At 42.5% G+C, this 18,525-nt stretch overlaps 1 protein-coding gene across 4 annotated transcripts in view; it reads right to left on the reverse strand.

Annotated features, from left to right (window-relative positions):
* LOC128684896 (testis-expressed protein 9) overlaps positions 1-18,525 on the reverse strand; it is a 78,118-nt gene that overhangs the window by 49,545 nt on the left and 10,048 nt on the right. For 3 of the 4 annotated variants that reach the window (XM_053771227.2, XM_053771226.2, XM_070099686.1), the window contains exons 2-3: positions 16,589-16,764; positions 2,879-3,013 (exon numbers count right to left, since the gene is read on the reverse strand). In XM_053771227.2, the coding sequence (XP_053627202.1) occupies positions 2,879-3,013; positions 16,589-16,684 (231 nt within the window). In that variant the 5' untranslated portion in view covers positions 16,685-16,764. Of the gene's footprint in view, positions 1-2,878; positions 3,014-16,571; positions 16,765-18,525 lie in introns of those variants that run through there. The other variant, XM_070099692.1, reaches the window with a different exon arrangement.

The raw sequence follows: 18,525 nt of genomic DNA on the forward strand, positions 1-18,525 counted from the left end.
GAAAGGGGGTAAAGCAGCTGGAACTGATGGGATCATGACAGAAATGTTAAAAGCAGGGGGGGATATAGTGTTGGAGTGGTTGGTACTTTTGTTTAATAAATGTATGAAAGAGGGGAAGGTACCTAGGGATTGGCAGAGAGCATGTATAGTCCCTTTATATAAAGGGAAAGGGGACAAATGAGATTGTAAAAATTATAGAGGAATAAGTTTATTGAGTATACCAGGAAAAGTGTATGGTAGGGTTATAATTGAAAGAATTAGAGGTAAGACAGAATGTAGGATTGCGGATGAGCAAGGAGGTTTCAGAGTGGGTAGGGGATGTGTAGATCAAGTGTTTACATTGAAGCATATATGTGAACAGTATTTAGATAAAGGTAGGGAAGTTTTTATTGCATTTATGGATTTAGAAAAGGCATATGATAGAGTGGATAGGGGAGCAATGTGGCAGATGTTGCAAGTATATGGAATAGGTGGTAAGTTACTAAATGCTGTAAAGAGTTTTTATGAGGATAGTGAGGCTCAGGTTAGGGTGTGTAGAAGAGAGGGAGACTACTTCCCGGTAAAAGTAGGTCTTAGACAGGGATGTGTAATGTCACCATGGTTGTTTAATATATTTATAGATGGGGTTGTAAAAGAAGTAAATGCTAGGGTGTTCGGGAGAGGGGTGGGATTAAATTATGGGGAATCAAATTCAAAATGGGAATTAACACAGTTACTTTTTGCTGATGATACTGTGCTTATGGGAGATTCTAAAGAAAAATTGCAAAGGTTAGTGGATGAGTTTGGGAATGTGTGTAAAGAGAGAAAGTTGAAAGTGAACATAGAAAAGAGTAAGGTGATGAGGGTATCAAATTCAAATTCAAAGTTTATTCTCTATAAAGATTACAATGTTGAATTTACAGAATTTGGTTGTTGTGTGGTTTACATGTAGTTAAATAATGATTACAGAGTGTACCACTAGAACGCCTAGCATGGCTAGGCATTTCGGGCAGACTTAGTTTAATTCTTTATTTTAAAATATTACAAATTATGAGGTAAGTTGGTATTATGGCTAAGTGACTAAATACTAGTTTGTGAGTTTAGCAATGTGAATGCTTTTGTTTTGGCACAGTACATAGTTTAAGTATTGGAGTATCATAGGATTCATTATTTTAAGATTGAGATTAATATTTCTGTTTATGGTCAAATGGGTGAGTGAGTGTAAGTGTGAACCACCAGGTGGTATTCGTGTAGTTAGTTGATGGGGTGTATCAGGGAGATAAGATGTTTTCTAATGGTAGTTTTGAAGGTGATGAATGTGTCTGCAGTTCTAGAGTTCTCAGGTAGGGTGTTCCAGATTTTAGGGCCTTTGACATACATTGAATTTTTGTAAAGGTTTAGTCGGACACGGGGAATGTCGTAGAGATGTTTGTGTCTGGTGTTATGCCTGTGGGTTCTATCACAACTATCAAGAAAGCATTTTAGGTCAAGGTTGATATTGGAGTTTAAGGTCCTGTAGATGTAGACTGCACAGTAGTAAGTGTGGATGTACTGAACAGGGAGTAAGTTTAGATCTATGAAGAGTGGGGGGGGGGGGTGTTGCCAGGGATGGGATTTAGTGATTATTCTTACTGCAGCTTTTTGTTGGGTTATTATTGACTTTAGGTGTGTTGCTGCAGTTGATCCCCAAGCCCAAATAGCATAGGTGAGGTATGGATAAATAAGTGAGTGGTATAGTGTGAGAAGGGCATTTTGCGGCACGTAGTATTGTATCTTGGAGAGGATCCCAACTGTTTTGGATAGATAAAGAAAAATTGGATATCAAATTGGGGAGGAGGAGTATGGAAGAAGTAAATGTTTTCAGATACTTGGGAGTTGACGTGTCGGCGGATGGATTTATGAAGGATGAGGTTAATCATAGAATTGATGAGGGAAAAAATGTGAGTGGTGCATTGAGGTATATGTGGAGTCAAAAAACGTTATCTATGGAGGCAAAGAAGGGAATGTATGAAAGTATAGTAGTACCAACACTCTTATATGGGTGTGAAGCTTGGGCGGTAAATGCAGCAGCGAGGAGACGGTTGGAGGCAGTGGAGATGTCCTGTCTAAGGGCAATGTGTGGTGTAAATATTATGCAGAAAATTCGGAGTGTGGAAATTAGGAAAAGGTGTGGAGTTAATAAAAGTATTAGTCAGAGGGCAGAAGAGGGGTTGTTGAGGTGGTTTGGTCATTTAGAGAGAATGGATCAAAGTAGAATGACATGGAAAGCATATAAATCTATAGGGGAAGGAAGGCGAGGTAGGGGTCGTCCTCGAAAGGGTTGGAGAGAGGGGGTAAAGGAGGTTTTGTGGGCAAGGGGCTTGGACTTCCAGCAAGCATGCGTGAGCGTGTTAGATAGGAGTGAATGGAGATGAATGGTACTTGGGACCTGACGATCTGTTGGAGTGTGAGCAGGGTAATATTTAGTGAAGGGATTCAGGGAAACTGGTTATTTTCATATAGTCGGACTTGAGTCCTGGAAATGGGAAGTACAATGCCTGCACTTTAAAGGAGGGGTTTGGGATATTGGCAGTTTGGAGGGATATGTTGTGTATCTTTATACGTATATAGTACTTCTAAACTGTTGTATTCTGAGCACCTCTGCAAAAACAGTGATTATGTGTGAGTGTGGTGAAAGTGTTGAATGATGATGAAAGCATTTTCTTTTTGGGGATTTTCTTTCTTTTTTGGGTCACCCTGCCTCGGTGGAAGACGGCCAACTTGTTGAAGAAAAAAAAAAAAAAAAAAAAAAAAAAAAAAAAAAAAAAAAAACATGTATTACATGAAATCTTAAAACACATTTGCATGAAATATAATAGAAGTGATCACTTCATCAACAATATGTCTTCTGACAACAAACCATTGAGAAATGCGAGGATTTTCTTCCAAGTCCAAGTCTGCGAAGTTGGCTAAGCCTCTGGTCTAGTTCCTGATCCATCTGAAGAAGTATATCATCTTCTGGAACCACTCTAGAATCCTTGCCACCACAACTATGCTGCAAATAAGGAATTTATTATTAATACATTGGCTGTTTCCCACCAAGGTAGGGTGGCCCAAAAAAGAAAAACTTTCACCATCACTCACACCATCAATGTCTTGCCAGAGGCATGCTTACACTGCAATTATAAAACTACAACATTAACACCCATCCTTCAGAATGCAGGCACTGTACTTTCCATCTCCAACACTCAAGTCTGGCTGGTTACCCTGAATCCCTTCACAAATACTTCCCTGCTCACACTCCAACAGCTTGTCAAGTCCTAAAAACCATTTGTCTCCATTCGCTCCTATCTAACATGCTCACGCATGCATGCTGGAAATCCAAGCCCCTCGCACACAAAACCTCCTTTACCCCCTCCCACCAACCTTTCCTAGGCTGACCTCTACCCCACCTTCCCTCCACTACAGATTTATATACTCTTGAAGTCATTCTATTGTGTTCCAACCTCTCTCCATGTCCGAACCACCTCAGCAACCCCTCCCCAGCCCTCTAGATAATAGTTTTGGTAATCCTACACCTCCTCCTAATTTCCAAACTATGAATTCTCTGCATTATATTCACACTACACATTGCCCTCAGAAGTCCACCCATTCCCAACAGAAAGCGCACACAACCACCACGTGACTGCACTACCAAACACCCATCTGCTGTGCACAGCAACTCTGCCAAACACGTAAAATAATGGGGATCACAATTCTGCAAATCAACATCCATCACTTCTTCAACAACCATTACCTTCTTGAACTAGAACTCTGCAACCACAACCCAGACATTATCCTCTTAAATGAAACATCAGCCAGACCTGACCAGCACATAAAGATACGTGGGTACTCAACTCTTGAGAAATCCAGGGGACCCAACAGTGGGGTGGCCATCTTAGTGAAGCAGGGGCATGAATTCCGCAATATACATGTCGACGAGGACAACGTCCTAGCGGTCGAGGTGCCAACATCACACGGGAGACTCCTACTAGTCACAGGGTACTTCCCTCCTAGACAACCGTATATTGAATCCATTCCCTTACACCGACTTCTCAATAGAAATATCCCTACCATCCTAGCAGGGGACTTCAATGCCCACCACCCTGCTCTCTTCAATTGTGGAGCTGCCCAGCCCCAAGGTGACCACACGGGGAAACAACTATACCACATAATGGCCGCAAAAGACCTCACATTCCAAGGCCCATTCTTAAAGTCGTTCGTGGGCCTCCACCCAGGCACCCCAGACGTAGTCCTCACCAATAGAGACTGCAACTTATTCCACTGTAGAGTCTCCCCAGGCAGCAACGTCTGGTCAGATCACATCCCCGTGGTAATCAAGCTACAGTCCACTCCGTTCCAAACTCCCACCCTCCCCAAACCCAACCTGAAGATGCTAGGTTTCGACCCCTTTAGAGCCTTCTTAGGTAATGATCAAAGCATCTCTCTCAAAGACCAGCCCTGCAATGCAATAGACGGGGCAATCAACTCCCTCCATGCCAGAATCAAGGAGGCCACACAAGCTTTCTGAACACTAACATCGTCCAAGATCTACCAACAATACAAACCAACTAGGGAAATCAAAGACAGAATGAACAGGTACCAATCAGAATGCAGCAAACACTTCCTCATGGGGCAACCCTCCCAGGAAGTCCTACAAAGACTGAGAAGAGAGCTAGTCGCCCTAATAACCCAATATAAAAGAGATCTTTGGGATTATCTGGTGCGCCAAGCTAACCAGTATAAATACCACCCAGGCCAATTCTGGAGCAAGATCCGCAGACTACTAGGGGCCAACTACACTCCCACCCAACACCTCACTCACTCCTTCACCGATGAAGACGGCGAGGTAGTGACTACCCCACTTGATGACCCATTGGACCATGCCAAGTTGATGGGCGAAGTATGGGAGAACATTCTCTCACACAACGACAGCAGAAGATTTAACAACATCCACTACTAATGGTGGGATGAGAACCTAGAAGACTTTCATCCTATACCATCAATTGACACAACTACCCTTGAAGACGAACATCCCCTCACCAGACCAATCACGCTCAGAGAAGTGTCCCAAATCATAGGGCGACTGAGAAACACAGCTCCTGGCCCATCAGGCATAAGAGCTAAACAACTAAAGTACCTCCCCCGTAACTGCAAGATGTCTCTGGTGAATATCTACAATGCCATCTTGGCATCTGGTCACTTCCCAGAGGCTTTCAAGACAGCTAAGATGATCTTCATCACCAAACCAAACAAGGACAACCGCAACCCTGAGAACTACAGACCCATTTCCCTACTCGAAGTCACGGGCAAAACCTTCGAAAGAATAATCTCCAACAGACTCAACTACTACATGGGGTTCAACCACCTATTCTCTGAAAGGCAGTTCGGCTTCAGGTCCCGCCGCAGCACTCAGCATGCCATAAACATCATCTTTGATGCCGTGGCCAGCCTGAAGAAGCAAGGGAGCCTGGCCCTTATCGCCACCAGGGACGTGCACAAGGCCTTCGACAGCCTTTGGCACGACGGTCTCATTTACAAACTCGTAGACCTCCCTGATCACAACTGGACCTTTCTCAGGCTCATCTACAACTTCTTAACAGGAAGAAGAATCATCCCCACCTTCCACAGAGCAGAATCAACCCCCTTCACACCAACAACAGGAGTACCCCAAGGCTCTAGCCTCAGCCCCATCCTCTTCAACATATACGTCAACGACCTCCCCAACCTGAACATACCGACACCATCATCACCCAATTCGCAGACGATGTCATCCATGTTGTCTCCTCCACCCCTACAGCTGGTGCAAATAAGCACAGGAGAGCAATTGAGAAAATGAATGAAGAACTAAATAGAACAGCCAGGTGGGAGAAGAAATGGAGAATCACAACCAACCCAGACAAAGTCCTCATCAGCACCATCGGGTGCTTACCATCAACCATAGAAGACAAAGGGGGTATTTCCATCAGAGGCACCCGAATTGCTATTAGGAATCCAAACAAGATCCTAGGATACGAGATCGGCAGATTACTAAACTCTACAACTCACATAACCAAAAAAGTTAACCTAGCGAAAGCCCGCCTTGGCCAACTTTATCGATTCAAAGCAGCTCCTCCCCACATCAAACTACACCTGTACAAGATGATGATCAGACCTCTGCTGGAATACCCCTGTGTACCCATGTTGCTCACAACCAAAACCAACATACTAAAACTCCAAAGAGTCCAAAACAAAGCCCTCCGCTTCATCACAGACACCAGACTCAGAGACAGAATCAGGGCAGAGGACCTGCACATACAACAGAGAATCCCCGCAATCAATGTCCGGTTAGACAAACTTACTAAGAGACAACTTTATGACATGCAGGAACTCTATGTACCCAACAGAAAGAACCTTCCTCAACCAGTGAACACAACCAACTATACCATCACCACCCCTCTTCACAGATCCCAAAGAATGACCCTCCAACAAAGAGTTCGACGCTTCATCCACAAGAACTTCCCTCGACCGAAAATTTTAAGCGACCTCCCTGCAGAAGTAGAATGGATACCACCGGAACCATTCTATGTCCAGTAACACGGACTAACAATCCCCATCTCCGGTGTGACCCACCTCTATCAACCTACACCGCACAACAAACCTTGTTGCACCTACAACTACCCTCCAGCAGGACACCACCTCAGTCACTGCCTTGCTGGCCAACTCCAGATGAGCTACCATCCTCCATCAAATGCCCGGCAACCTTCGCCTTCCTTCCATCCTTACCCATCCTTCTTCCTCCCTCCCATCTTACCAAAGCTCTGGTCAGAACCATCGAATTGTCCTCAGAAACAGCATCTCCACTGCCTGCAGCCTTCTCCGTGTTGTAACATTTACCACCCATGCTTTGCACCCATGTAAGAGTGTTGGTATAACTATACTCTCATACATTCCCCTCTTTGCTTCTATGGACAAAATTCTTTGTCTCCACAGACTCCTCAGTGCACCACTCGCCTTTTTCCCCTCGTCAATTCTATGATTCACCTCATCTTTCATAGACCCATCTGCTGACACAACCATTCCTAAATACGTACAGTGGTCCCTCAATAATCGTCCTGCCTGAAAGTCGTCCATTTCGGAAATAGTCCTGTTTTTTCGTCAAAATATTGGCTCGGAAATGGTCTGGTAACTTGCTAATAGTCCTTCGTCCTGGACGCGTACTCACGGTCTGAGCCGCCTCGGCCTTTCCTTCCCAGCCAGTGTGCCATTGTTTACCAGTGAGCGACAGTCCCCTCACGTGCTCCAGCGAAATATTTCATAATATTTCATTTATTTTAGTGCTTGCAAGTTATTTAAGTGCTAAATAAGCTACCATGGCTCCAAAGAAAGCTCCTAGTGCCAAGCCTTTGGTAAAGAAGGTGAGAAATACGACTGAATTTAAGAAAAACATCATTGAACAATATGATAGTGGCGTACATGTGGGTGAACTGGCCAGGATGTATAACAAATCCCGTACAACCATATCTTCCATCATAGCCAAGAAAAAGGAAATCAAGGATGCTGTTGTTGCAAAGGGGGTAAATATGCTGACAAAAATGAGATCACCAGTACTTGAAGATGTTGAGAAGTTATTATTGGTGTGGATAAATGAGAAACAATTAGCAGGAGACAGTCTTATGACGTCACTTATTTGTGAAAAGGCTAGGCAGTTGCATGACGATTTGGTAAAGAAATTGCCTGCAACTAGCGATGATGCGAGTGAATTTAAGGCCAGCAAAGGCTGGTTTGAGAGATTTAAGAAGCGTACTGGCATACACAGTGTAGTAAGGCATGGTGAGGCTGCCAGTTCGAACCACAAGGCGGCTGAAAAATATGTGCATGAATTCAAGGAGTACATAAACAGTGAAGGACTGAAACCTGAACAAGTGTTCAATTGTGATGAAACAGGCCTCTTTTGGAAGAAAATGCCAAAGAGGACCTACATTACTCAGGAAGAAAAGGCGCTGCCAGGACACAAGCCTATGAAAGACAGGCTGACGCTAATGTTCTGTGCTAATGCTAGTGGGGATTTCAAAGTGAAGCCGTTACTAGTGTACCATTCTGAAAATCCCAGAGTGTTCAAGAAAAACAATGTTATGAAGAGTAAATTGTGTGTGTTTTGGAAATCTAATAGTAAGGCATGGGTCATGAGGGAAATTTTTGTAGAGTGGTTCAATGAAGTGTTTGGCCCTAGTGTGAAGAATTACCTCCTGGAGAAGAAATTGGATCTCAAGTGCCTCCTAGTAATGGACAATGCACCTGCTCATCCTCCAAATTTGGATGACCTAATTCTGAAGGAGTTTGGGTTCATCACAGTAAAGTTCTTGCCCCCGAATACCACTCCTCTCCTCCAGCCCATGGACCAGCAGGTCATTGCAAACTTTAAAAAACTCTACACCAAAGCAATGTTTGAAAGGTGCTTGAATGTGACCTCAGACACTCACTTGACCCTACGAGATTTTTGGAAAGAACATTTCAGTATTCTCCATTGCGTAAGCCTTATAGGTAAGGCTTGGGAGGGAGTGACTACCAGGACTGAACTCTGCTTGGAGAAAATTGTGGCCAGATAGTGTCGACAAGAGGGATTTTGAAGGGTTTGGGGCTGACCCTGATGAGCCTATGTCAGTTGTTAAATCCACTGGGGAGTTCCATGGGGTTGGATGTGAGTTTGGAGGATGTGGAAGAGTTGGTGGAGGACCACAATGAAGAGCTAACCACTGAGGAGCTGCAAGAGCTTCAGCAGGAACAGCAACAGATCGCAGCTCAGAATCTTGCTGCAGAGGAGGAGGAAGAGAGATGGAGGAAGGTGCCTTCTTCAAAAATCAAGGAGATTTTTTGAAATGTGGGGTAGGATGGAAAGATTTATGGAGAAACATCACCCAGAGAAGGATGTTGCAAGCCATATCGGCAACTTGTACAGTGACAGAGTCTTGGCCCATTTTAGGGAAGTTTTAAAGAGACGCCAAAAACAGAGCTCTCTGGACAGTTTTTTTGCGAGACAGGACTCCAGTGACTCTCAAGGTGGTCCTAGTGGCATTAAGAAACAGAGAAGAGAAGTAACCCCAGAAAAGCAATTGGTACCCGAGGTGTTGATGGAAGGGGATTCCCCTTCCAAACTATAAACAATCCACTCTCTCTCCTCCAGTCTCCCATACACTAAGAAGAATCTCCAATAAAGGTAAGTGTTATGCTGTTAATGTTTTATTCATAATAACATAAGAACATAAGAACGAAGGAACACTGCAGAAGGCCTACTGGCCCATGCGAGGCAGGTCCAAGTCTCCTACTGGCTTAAGCCAATGCACCCAACCTAGTCAGGTCAGGTCACATTGACTTAAGGGAGGAACACGGCAACCGACCTGGTAGCACAAGCTATCAGGTCCAACTCACACCCACCCACATCCACTCATGTATTTATCCAACCTATTTTTAAAGCTACACAACGTTCTGGCCTCTATAACTGTACTCGGGAGTTTGTTCCACTCATCCACAACTCTATTACCAAACCAGTACTTTCCTATATCCTTCCTGAATCTGAATTTCTCCAACTTAAAACCATTGCTGCGAGTCCTGTCTAGGCTAGATATTTTCAGCACACTATTTACATCCCCTTTATTTATTCCTGTCTTCCATTTATACACCTCAATCATATCCCCCCTAATTCTACGTCTTTCTAGAGAGTGCAGATTCAGGGCCCTTAGTCTATCCTCATAGGGAAGGTTTCTGATACATGGGATCAACTTTGTCATCTTCCTTTGTACATTTTCCAGAGAATTTATATCCATTCTGTAATACGGTGACCAAAACTGTGCAGCATAATCTAAATGAGGCCTAACCAAGGATGTATAGAGTTGAAGAACAACCTGAGGACTCCTATTATTTATGCTTCTTGATATGAAGCCAAGGATTCTATTAGCTTTATTGCGAACATTTATGCACTGTTGTCTTGGTTTCAGATTACAGTGGACCCCCGGTTAACGATTTTAATCCGTGCAAGAGGGATAATTGTTATGCGAAATAATCGTTATGCGAATGAATTTTCCCCATAAGAAATAATGGAAATAAAATTAATCCGTGCAAGACGCCCAAAAGTATGAAAAAAAATTTTTTTTACCACATGAAATGTTAATTTTAATACACACAAACTGAAAAAGGCATGCACAATTACATGACACTTACTTTTATTGAAGATCTGGTGATGATTGATGGGATGGGAGGAGGGGAGAGCATTATCTTCTTACTGTTTAGAAGGGGAATCCCCTTCCATTACGACTTGAGGTAGCAAGTCCTTTTCCGGGGTTACTTCCCTTCTTCTTTTAATGCCACTAGGACCAGCTTGAGAGTCACTGGACCTCTGTCGCACAACAAATCTGTCCATAGAGCTCTGTACCTCCCGTTCCTTTACGATTTGTCTAAAATGGGCCACAACATTGTCATTGAAATAGTCACCAGCACGGCTTGCAACAGCTGTGTCAGGGTGATTTTCATCTATAAAGGTTTGCAGTTCAACCCACTGTGCACACATTTCCTTAATCTTTGAAGTAGGCACAATGGATTCCACAACTGGCATAGGCTTCTCAGGGTTAGCCCCAAACCCTTCAAAATCTTTCTTAATTTCCATACTAATTCTCACCCTTTTTACCACAGGGTTGGCACTAGAAGCTTTCTTGGGGCCCATGGTCACTTATTTTCCAGAAACAGCACCGAAAACACTGTAATAATACGAAATATTCCGAGTGTATGCTTGGATGTTACCGCGGAGGCTGGCTGGTAAACAATGGGATGGGCGGCACATGTGAGGGCACATTGGACGCGTCTCGGACGAAAATCGGTGAGCGGGTTTTTAATCGGTATGCGCGGCAAAAATTTTGCGATAAAAGTAAGCGGTATGCGGAAAAATCGCTATGTGATGCCATCGTTATGCGGGGGTCCACTGTACTGTTAACCAGAACTCCTAAATCTTTTTCGCAATCCGTAATATTAAGATCTACATTATTTAGTTTATATGTGGCATGGTTATTGTCCTGTCCAACATTTAGAACTTTGCATTTGTCTATATTAAACTGCATCTGCCACTTCTCCGACCACTGCATCAGTCTATTCAAATCTTCCTGGAGTGCTCGAATGTCCTCGTCAGAATGAATTCGACGGCCTATTTTGGTGTCATCGGCAAACTTGCTGATGTCGCTCTTTATGCCCTCATCTATGTCGTTTATGTAGATTGTGAACAGCAGGGGGCCCAACACTGACCCCTGTGGAACACCGCTCGTGACGCTTCCCCACTCTGATTTCTCCCCATTTATGCAAACTCTCTGCTGCCTATTTGTCAACCATGCCTCTATCCAGGAAAAAATTTCTCCTCCTATTCCATGTGCTTTAATTTTCCTCAATAGTCTCTGATGTGGGACCCTGTCAAAAGCCTTACTGAAGTCCATATACACAATATCATATTCATTACCATGATCTACCTCCTCAAATACCTTAGTGAAAAAAGTTAATAAATTCGTAAGGCAGGAACGCCCCTTTGTAAAACCATGCTGAGATTCGTTGATTAATTTATGCTTTTCAAGATGGCTACGAACTGCCTCGGCAATTATTGATTCCATAAATTTTCCCACTATGGAGGTTAGGCTTATTGGTCTATAGTTCGAAGCTAAGGACCTGTCACCTGTTTTGAAAATAGGTATCACATTTGCCATTTTCCACTTATCTGGCACCATGCCAGTTTGTAGTGATATGTTGAAAAGATTAGCCAAAGGTGTGCTAAGCTCCTCTTTACATTCCTTTAGAACCATTGCATACAGTTCATCAGGGCCTGGGGATTTGTTAGGTTTTAATTTATCTATTTGCCTAAGGACCATGTCACTTGTGACCCTAATCGTGCACAGTTTATTATCGTCCTGTTCTACATAATTTACCATTACTGGAATATCGCTGGTATCCTCCTGTGTAAAAACTGAGAGGAAGTATGTGTTAAAAATTCTACACATTTCCTTATCACTGTCAGTGAGCTGACCCGAGGAACTTTTGAGTGGGCCTATCTTGTCCCTGATCTTACTTCTGTATACCTGAAAGAATCCTTTTGGGTTAGTCTTCGATTCTCTTGCAACTTTAACCTCATAATCTCTTTTTGCTTTTCTAATTCCCTTTTTTATTTCTCTCTTTAACTGAATATATCGATTTCTTAATTGCCCATCTCCTCTTTTGATTTGCCTATATATGCCTCTCTTTTGACCAATCAGATATTTTAATCTATTGTTCATCCATTTAGGATAATTTTTGTTTGATCTGATTTCCCTATTTGGAACATAATTTGACTGAGCAGCTAGAACTATGCCCTGGAAAGCATCATATCGGCAACCATCACCACCTACCTGACCCTTAGTCAGGTCATTCCAGTTCAGCCCACCTAAGTAATTTTTCAGTCCTATGAAATCAGCCAAGCGAAAGTCAGGGACGGAGACTTGATTGCCATTATTAGGGGAATTCCATGATATATTAAAACTGAGTGATTTGTGATCACTTTCCCCAAGCTCATCATTAACCTCAAGATTATTAATTAGTGTTTCCCTACTGGCAAGAACCAAGTCAAGGAGGTTATTTCCCCTAGTTGGTTCTGTCACAAACTGTTTTAAAAAACAATCCTGGATCGTATCAAGAAAGTCACCTGACTCTAAATTTCCTGTCAAATTGCTCCAGTCAATCTGTCTATAGTTGAAATCTCCCATTAGCACAACATTTTCGTATGTAGATGCCTTACGAATTTCGTCCCATAGAAGTTTACTGCACTCCCTATCAAGATTTGGGGCCCTGTAAATCACACCCAAAATTAGTTTTTCTCGGCCCTCGAGAAGCTGTAACCAAACAGATTCAGTGGCTGACGCTTCTAATTTAATACCTTGTCTAACACAACAATTTAAATTGTCTCTGACATACATCGCTACTCCACCACCTTTCCTGTTGACCCTGTGAGTGTGGAATAATTTATAGCCTTGTATGTGACATTCAGAGGGCATCTCTCTATCTTTCAGATTGAGCCAGGTCTCTGTTATAGCAATAATATCTATGTTTTCTGCACTTGCAATTAATCTTAGCTCATCTATCTTATTTCTTACACTCCTGCTATTAGTATAGTAAACCTTAAGGGAGCTAGTCCCTTGCTGCCCTCTGCTGTCCCCCTTTGTTTGCTGACCTGATCTGTCTTTATTTATAACTTCATGCTGAATGCCTTTTATACATTTACTGTTTCCAACCCTAGTGTTGCAACCTGCTTGTTTCCCACACACACCCATACCTCTATCTTCCATCAGTTTAAAATCATAGGCATTTCACCAATGGCCTTCTCAATCGAGTCTGCAAGTGCTACCACCCCTGCCCCAGAGAGATGTACCCCATCCCTTGCATACATATCATGTTTGCCATAAAAGTTGTTCCAGTTGTCAATGAATGGGATTGCAAGTTCCTTGCAGTATCTGTCTAGCCAGCAATTTACACCAATTGCCCTAGACAACCATTCATTTCCTACTCCCCTTCTAGGCAAGATGCTACATATGATTGGGACCCCTCCCTTAGACTTAATGAAATCTATAGCTGACCTGTACTTACCTAGCAGCTCTTCTCTCCTACCCTTCCCAATATCATTTCCACCAGCACTGAGACAAATAATGGGCTTGTTCCCATTACCTGACATGATATTATCCAGCCTGTTAACTATGTCCCCAACACCAGCTCCAGGGAAGCACACTCTATCTCTCATCTTCTTATTCCTATTACAAAAAGCACGGTCAATATATCTTACCTGAGAGTCACCAACCACAAGAATGCGCTTACCTCCATTAGCAGGGGCAGTAGTACCTTTACCTTCACTGGCCACTGAAGTACATTCATCCTGAAGAACAGAGAAGCGATTTCCTACCTTCAGATCTTCACTCTTAACTTTCCTTACTCTGATGCGCCTCCCATTACTGTGAACCACTCTCCACTTGTAGCAGGTGCTGGGCTGCACCTCACTGCTGGTAGCCGTTGCTACCTCCCCAACTACAGCCTCCTCACAGCGAGAGACAGACTGCACCTCCCTGCTAGAAGCCTCATTCCCCACAACTCCAGCCACCTCACACTCTCTCCCAGACCCATTGAGGTGGACCTTCAGCCTCCTAATCTCCTCCTGGAGAAGCAAGACCTCCTCCTTCAACTCTCCAACCTCAATTTTTAAAACACTGCAGAAGCAAGCCATGCTTTGTAACCGTCCACGCTAATCCCCAAAGCAGCTCAGGGTCTGTGACCTCACGTGACGACTGACCAATTTCCCATTGTATTGTTTATGTATTACATGTATATTTCATGTAAAAAAAATTTTGTTTTAATACTTCTGGGTGTCAGGAACGGATTAATTGAATTTACATTATTTCTTATGGGGAAAATTGATTCGTAAATCGTCCATTTCGATAATAGTCCCACTTCCAGGAACGGATTATGGACAATTATTGAGGGACCACTGTATCTGAATACATTCACCTCCTCCATACTCTCTCCTTCCAATCTGATATCCAATCTTTTGTTACAGAAGGTTCTGACGTTTTTTGGTGAGACACTCGTTTATGTATACATCTTTCTTTAATTTAATAGACATAATAATTAAGTCTTTTTTCCTGTCATGTGAATGGAATCTAAGCATAACACTTTTTCTACCATGGGATCCTAGTAACCTGGCTTCCTTTATTTAATATCCATGGGGAAAATGGAAAAATAATCCTTCCTCTGTAAGCCATGCATGTCGTAAGAGGCGATTAAAATGCCGGGAGCAAGGGGCTAAGTAACCTCTTCTCCCGTATTAATTACTAAATATAAAGAGAAGAAAAACTTTTGTTTCTGCTTTTTCGGGTCACCCTGCCTCGGTGAGAGACGGCCAGTTTGTTAACCCTTTTTCTTACCAACATTGTCTTCCCCATCACCCATGCTGGAAATAAGTCACTGACTTTTTTGGGTTATCCTAGGTTCAGTACACATGCTGCTATGTAACTGTATTCGTGTATATGTATCTGAATAAACTTACACACCGTCTTCCCAACCACCTACACCATCTTCCCCACCATCCATGCTGTCTTCCCCACCATCCAAGCTTCTTTACATAACACCCAAGCTGCCTTCCCAACCACCCACACTGTCTTCCCTTTTCACTATCTGTAGTATCTGGTATACTGGGCATTGCTTTCAGTCACAAACTCCTCAAAACCATGAAATTAATTTTCACTGACACTTCCATCTGTGTTAGAACTATCACATAGGGAGAGAAGAGTTCCAAAATCGCCGAGGAGTCAGATATTTCTTACCACTAGGCATGCTGAACAAGGACTACTGAAATGGCATTCCCACAATGCACCACTATTTTTTTTATACTGTGCACAATGACCATGCAGATCCATTCTCTCACATGTAGGCCTACCAGCTTTCTCCTGCTAATTTGAAGCCATTTGAATTTTGGTATAGTACTACGGCACCTACATTGGCTTGTAAGCCGTAGTGCTACAGCACCAACAGTGAAAGGGTTAAAAAAAAAGAAAATTTTACATGCCTTCTACAACAAGCTGGATTTGCTGTCTGAGTGTGAGCAAGGTAACTTTTATGAAGAGATTCAGGAAAACTGGATAGCTAAATCTAATTCCTGGTGGTGGGAAGTACGTATACGTAGTGCCTGCTATCTGGACGAGAGGCGGGGATACAGTGCTTCCGAGGGTCATTTGAATTGTGATGACTGTGCATATTTGGCAAGAAAGCTATTGTACCATCAATGGTGAATGTCTCACTTTGTGGGTAGCTCTATCTTACTGAGAGACAGTGAGCGTGTTACAAAAAAATTAGCACACTAGCTGTGTCCCACCAAGTAGGGTGATCAACAAAGAGAAAAACAAGAAACATTTACCATCACTTATTCCATGGTTGTCTTGCCAAAAGTGTGCAGACATTACAATTCAAATGACCCTCCAAATGACAACATCCTTACTCCTCCCTCACAGTGCAGGCCTTATTACCTTCAGGACGAAATTTCCGCTAACTGGTTTCCCTGAATCCTTTCATGTGCGTATACATGTATTAGATTGCTCACACTCCAACAGCATATCAAGCCATAAAACCCACTCATCTCCATTCATTCCAATTTAATACACTCACACAAGCCTGCTGGATGCTTAAGCCCCTAGTATACTAAGTCACCTTACCAGGGGATAGGACAAAGTATCAAATTATCACTAACTCATGATTGTGAGGGCCTCTCACATACAATCACATACAGACATAATTGAACAACAAGTGTTCCCTCATACTGTGAACATAGTTATTATAATTTTAAAAATAAAAAATACAGAAATGCAAAATGAAGCCAAATCTACAAAAAAATTTATTATGCAGACTTAGTTTTATATTTTTCACAATTTTGTAGGACCTCTAGGAATGTAATCCTTGCAAATTTGTACAGATGCCCGTGAACTTCCAGAAATTAAACAATACTGTACATGTACAGTGGAATACACTATCTATCTAATGGAAAATTTTTTTACTACCTTTGGATTAAACATACTTGATGAAATAGTGCTGGAACAGCAATGGAAGCAGCATCGCCATTCACAGCACAATGGTGTTTGTGGCCTCTATAATACTTGTTATCCGATGCCATTTTTCTTCTTGCATATAAATTGTCTATCTGTGTAAATCTGAATCTATTTATTTTGATTGAAGTGGATTCCAAAGTTATTACTGAAAATAAAATAAAGTACATTACAGTAAAATTATTTACATTCAGGAGTTTTTACAAGTACGGTAGTACCTTGGTACTTGAACTTAATTTGTTCCAGAAGGCTGTTCGAGTACCGAACGAATTTTTCCCAACCAATTTTCTTTTCGGTTGGCTGTTATCACTAATCTTCTTAGGCCCCATGGTGACTTTATACAAATAATATAAAAAAAACATAAAAAAATGTGAAGAAACACGAAATAGTTTACAGCGAAGTTCTGGCAGGTCGTGTTTGTTTGGTCAAGTGCCTAGCAAACGGTCGACTACCAAGCGATTTTTTATTGAACAAAGCATTCAAATACTGAACTGTTTGAGTATGGAGCTGTTCAAGTACTCAGGTCCTACTGTACAGTGCAACCTGATTCAATAGACTAATAGGGAAATAGGATGTCTAGTAATGCAATTATCCATTTAATCCAAATGATAAGTTTTCTATGAATGTATGTAACAATAAGGAACAATTCTGAATTTAAAGGATTATATTAAATCCAAAATCAATTCACCCAGCAGACCATAAAAATAATAGACAATTCTGAATTTAACAGACTTTGTCCTTTGTTTCCAAAGTTTGCCCAAACAATGCATTTCATACATTAAACCAATGTCTGTTGGACAAACTTAGATTTAGAAAGGATATCTGGAAGTACAGGTTTGGCACTAGAGATGCAAATGAGAAGAACTCCCAGGTAGTGTCATCATTATTATTATTATTACTATAATCAAAAAGAAGCGCTAAGCCACAAGGGCTATACAGCGCTGCAGGGTAGGGAAGGAAGCGAGGGTATTGGATGGCAGAAGGGAGGAGGGATGATCAGCAGGTTACAGAAAACAGCGGGGCAGGGGATAGTACGGGGGTAGAGGGTAGCAAGAGATTGAAGTAGAAAGGGCTGAAGGTATCAGAATTTGTGAAGTAAGTCAGTTGTTGTCAAAAAGTCAATGAGAGAGTCCGGATGAAAGGTGGGTCCATCAGCGAGAAGGGAAGGTAAAGAGAGAGTAGCGGAGCGAAGACGACGACAGAGGTAAATTCTGCGTGCTCGTTGATAAAGTGGGCATTCCAACAGAATGTGGCTGACTGATAATGGAGCTTGGCAATTCTCACAGAGAGGAGCAGGACGCCTCTTCATGAGATATCCATGAGTAAGACGAGTATGGACAATGCGAAGACGGGAGAGAGTAGTCTCCCAACCTCAACACTGGTGATAAGAAGACGGCCAGTAACCTATACTCGGTTTAATATATTGAAGTTTGTTGCCGAGCATAGTAGACCAACGTTGTTGCCAACGGGTGTGAAGGTGGGAAGATATTGCAGCAAAATAGTCCGTAAATGGAATACCTCTATAAGAAACTGGTAGGTCATGTACTGCTGACTGCGCAGCAGTGTCTGCCTGTTCATTGCCCTGTACGTCAACATGACCAGGGACCCAACAAAAAACAATATCTTTATGCTTGGTAAAGATGCGGCGTAGCCAAAGTTGGATACGGAGGACTAAGGGGTGAGGTGTATCAAATTTTTGTATAGCCTGTAAAGCACTAAGGGAGTCTGAAACAACCACAAATGATGACACAGGCATAGATGCAATACGGATAAGTGCTGTAAGGATGGCATACAATTCAGCAGTAAAAATACTAGCCGAAGATAGTAAATGCCTTTGTACGACGCTGTCCGGAAACACTGCTGCGAATCTGACGCCGTCAGAAGACTTAGAGCCATCTGTGTACACGGC

This window comes from Cherax quadricarinatus, chromosome 5 (assembly GCF_038502225.1).
Source record: "Cherax quadricarinatus isolate ZL_2023a chromosome 5, ASM3850222v1, whole genome shotgun sequence".
Taxonomy (NCBI): domain Eukaryota; kingdom Metazoa; phylum Arthropoda; class Malacostraca; order Decapoda; family Parastacidae; genus Cherax; species Cherax quadricarinatus.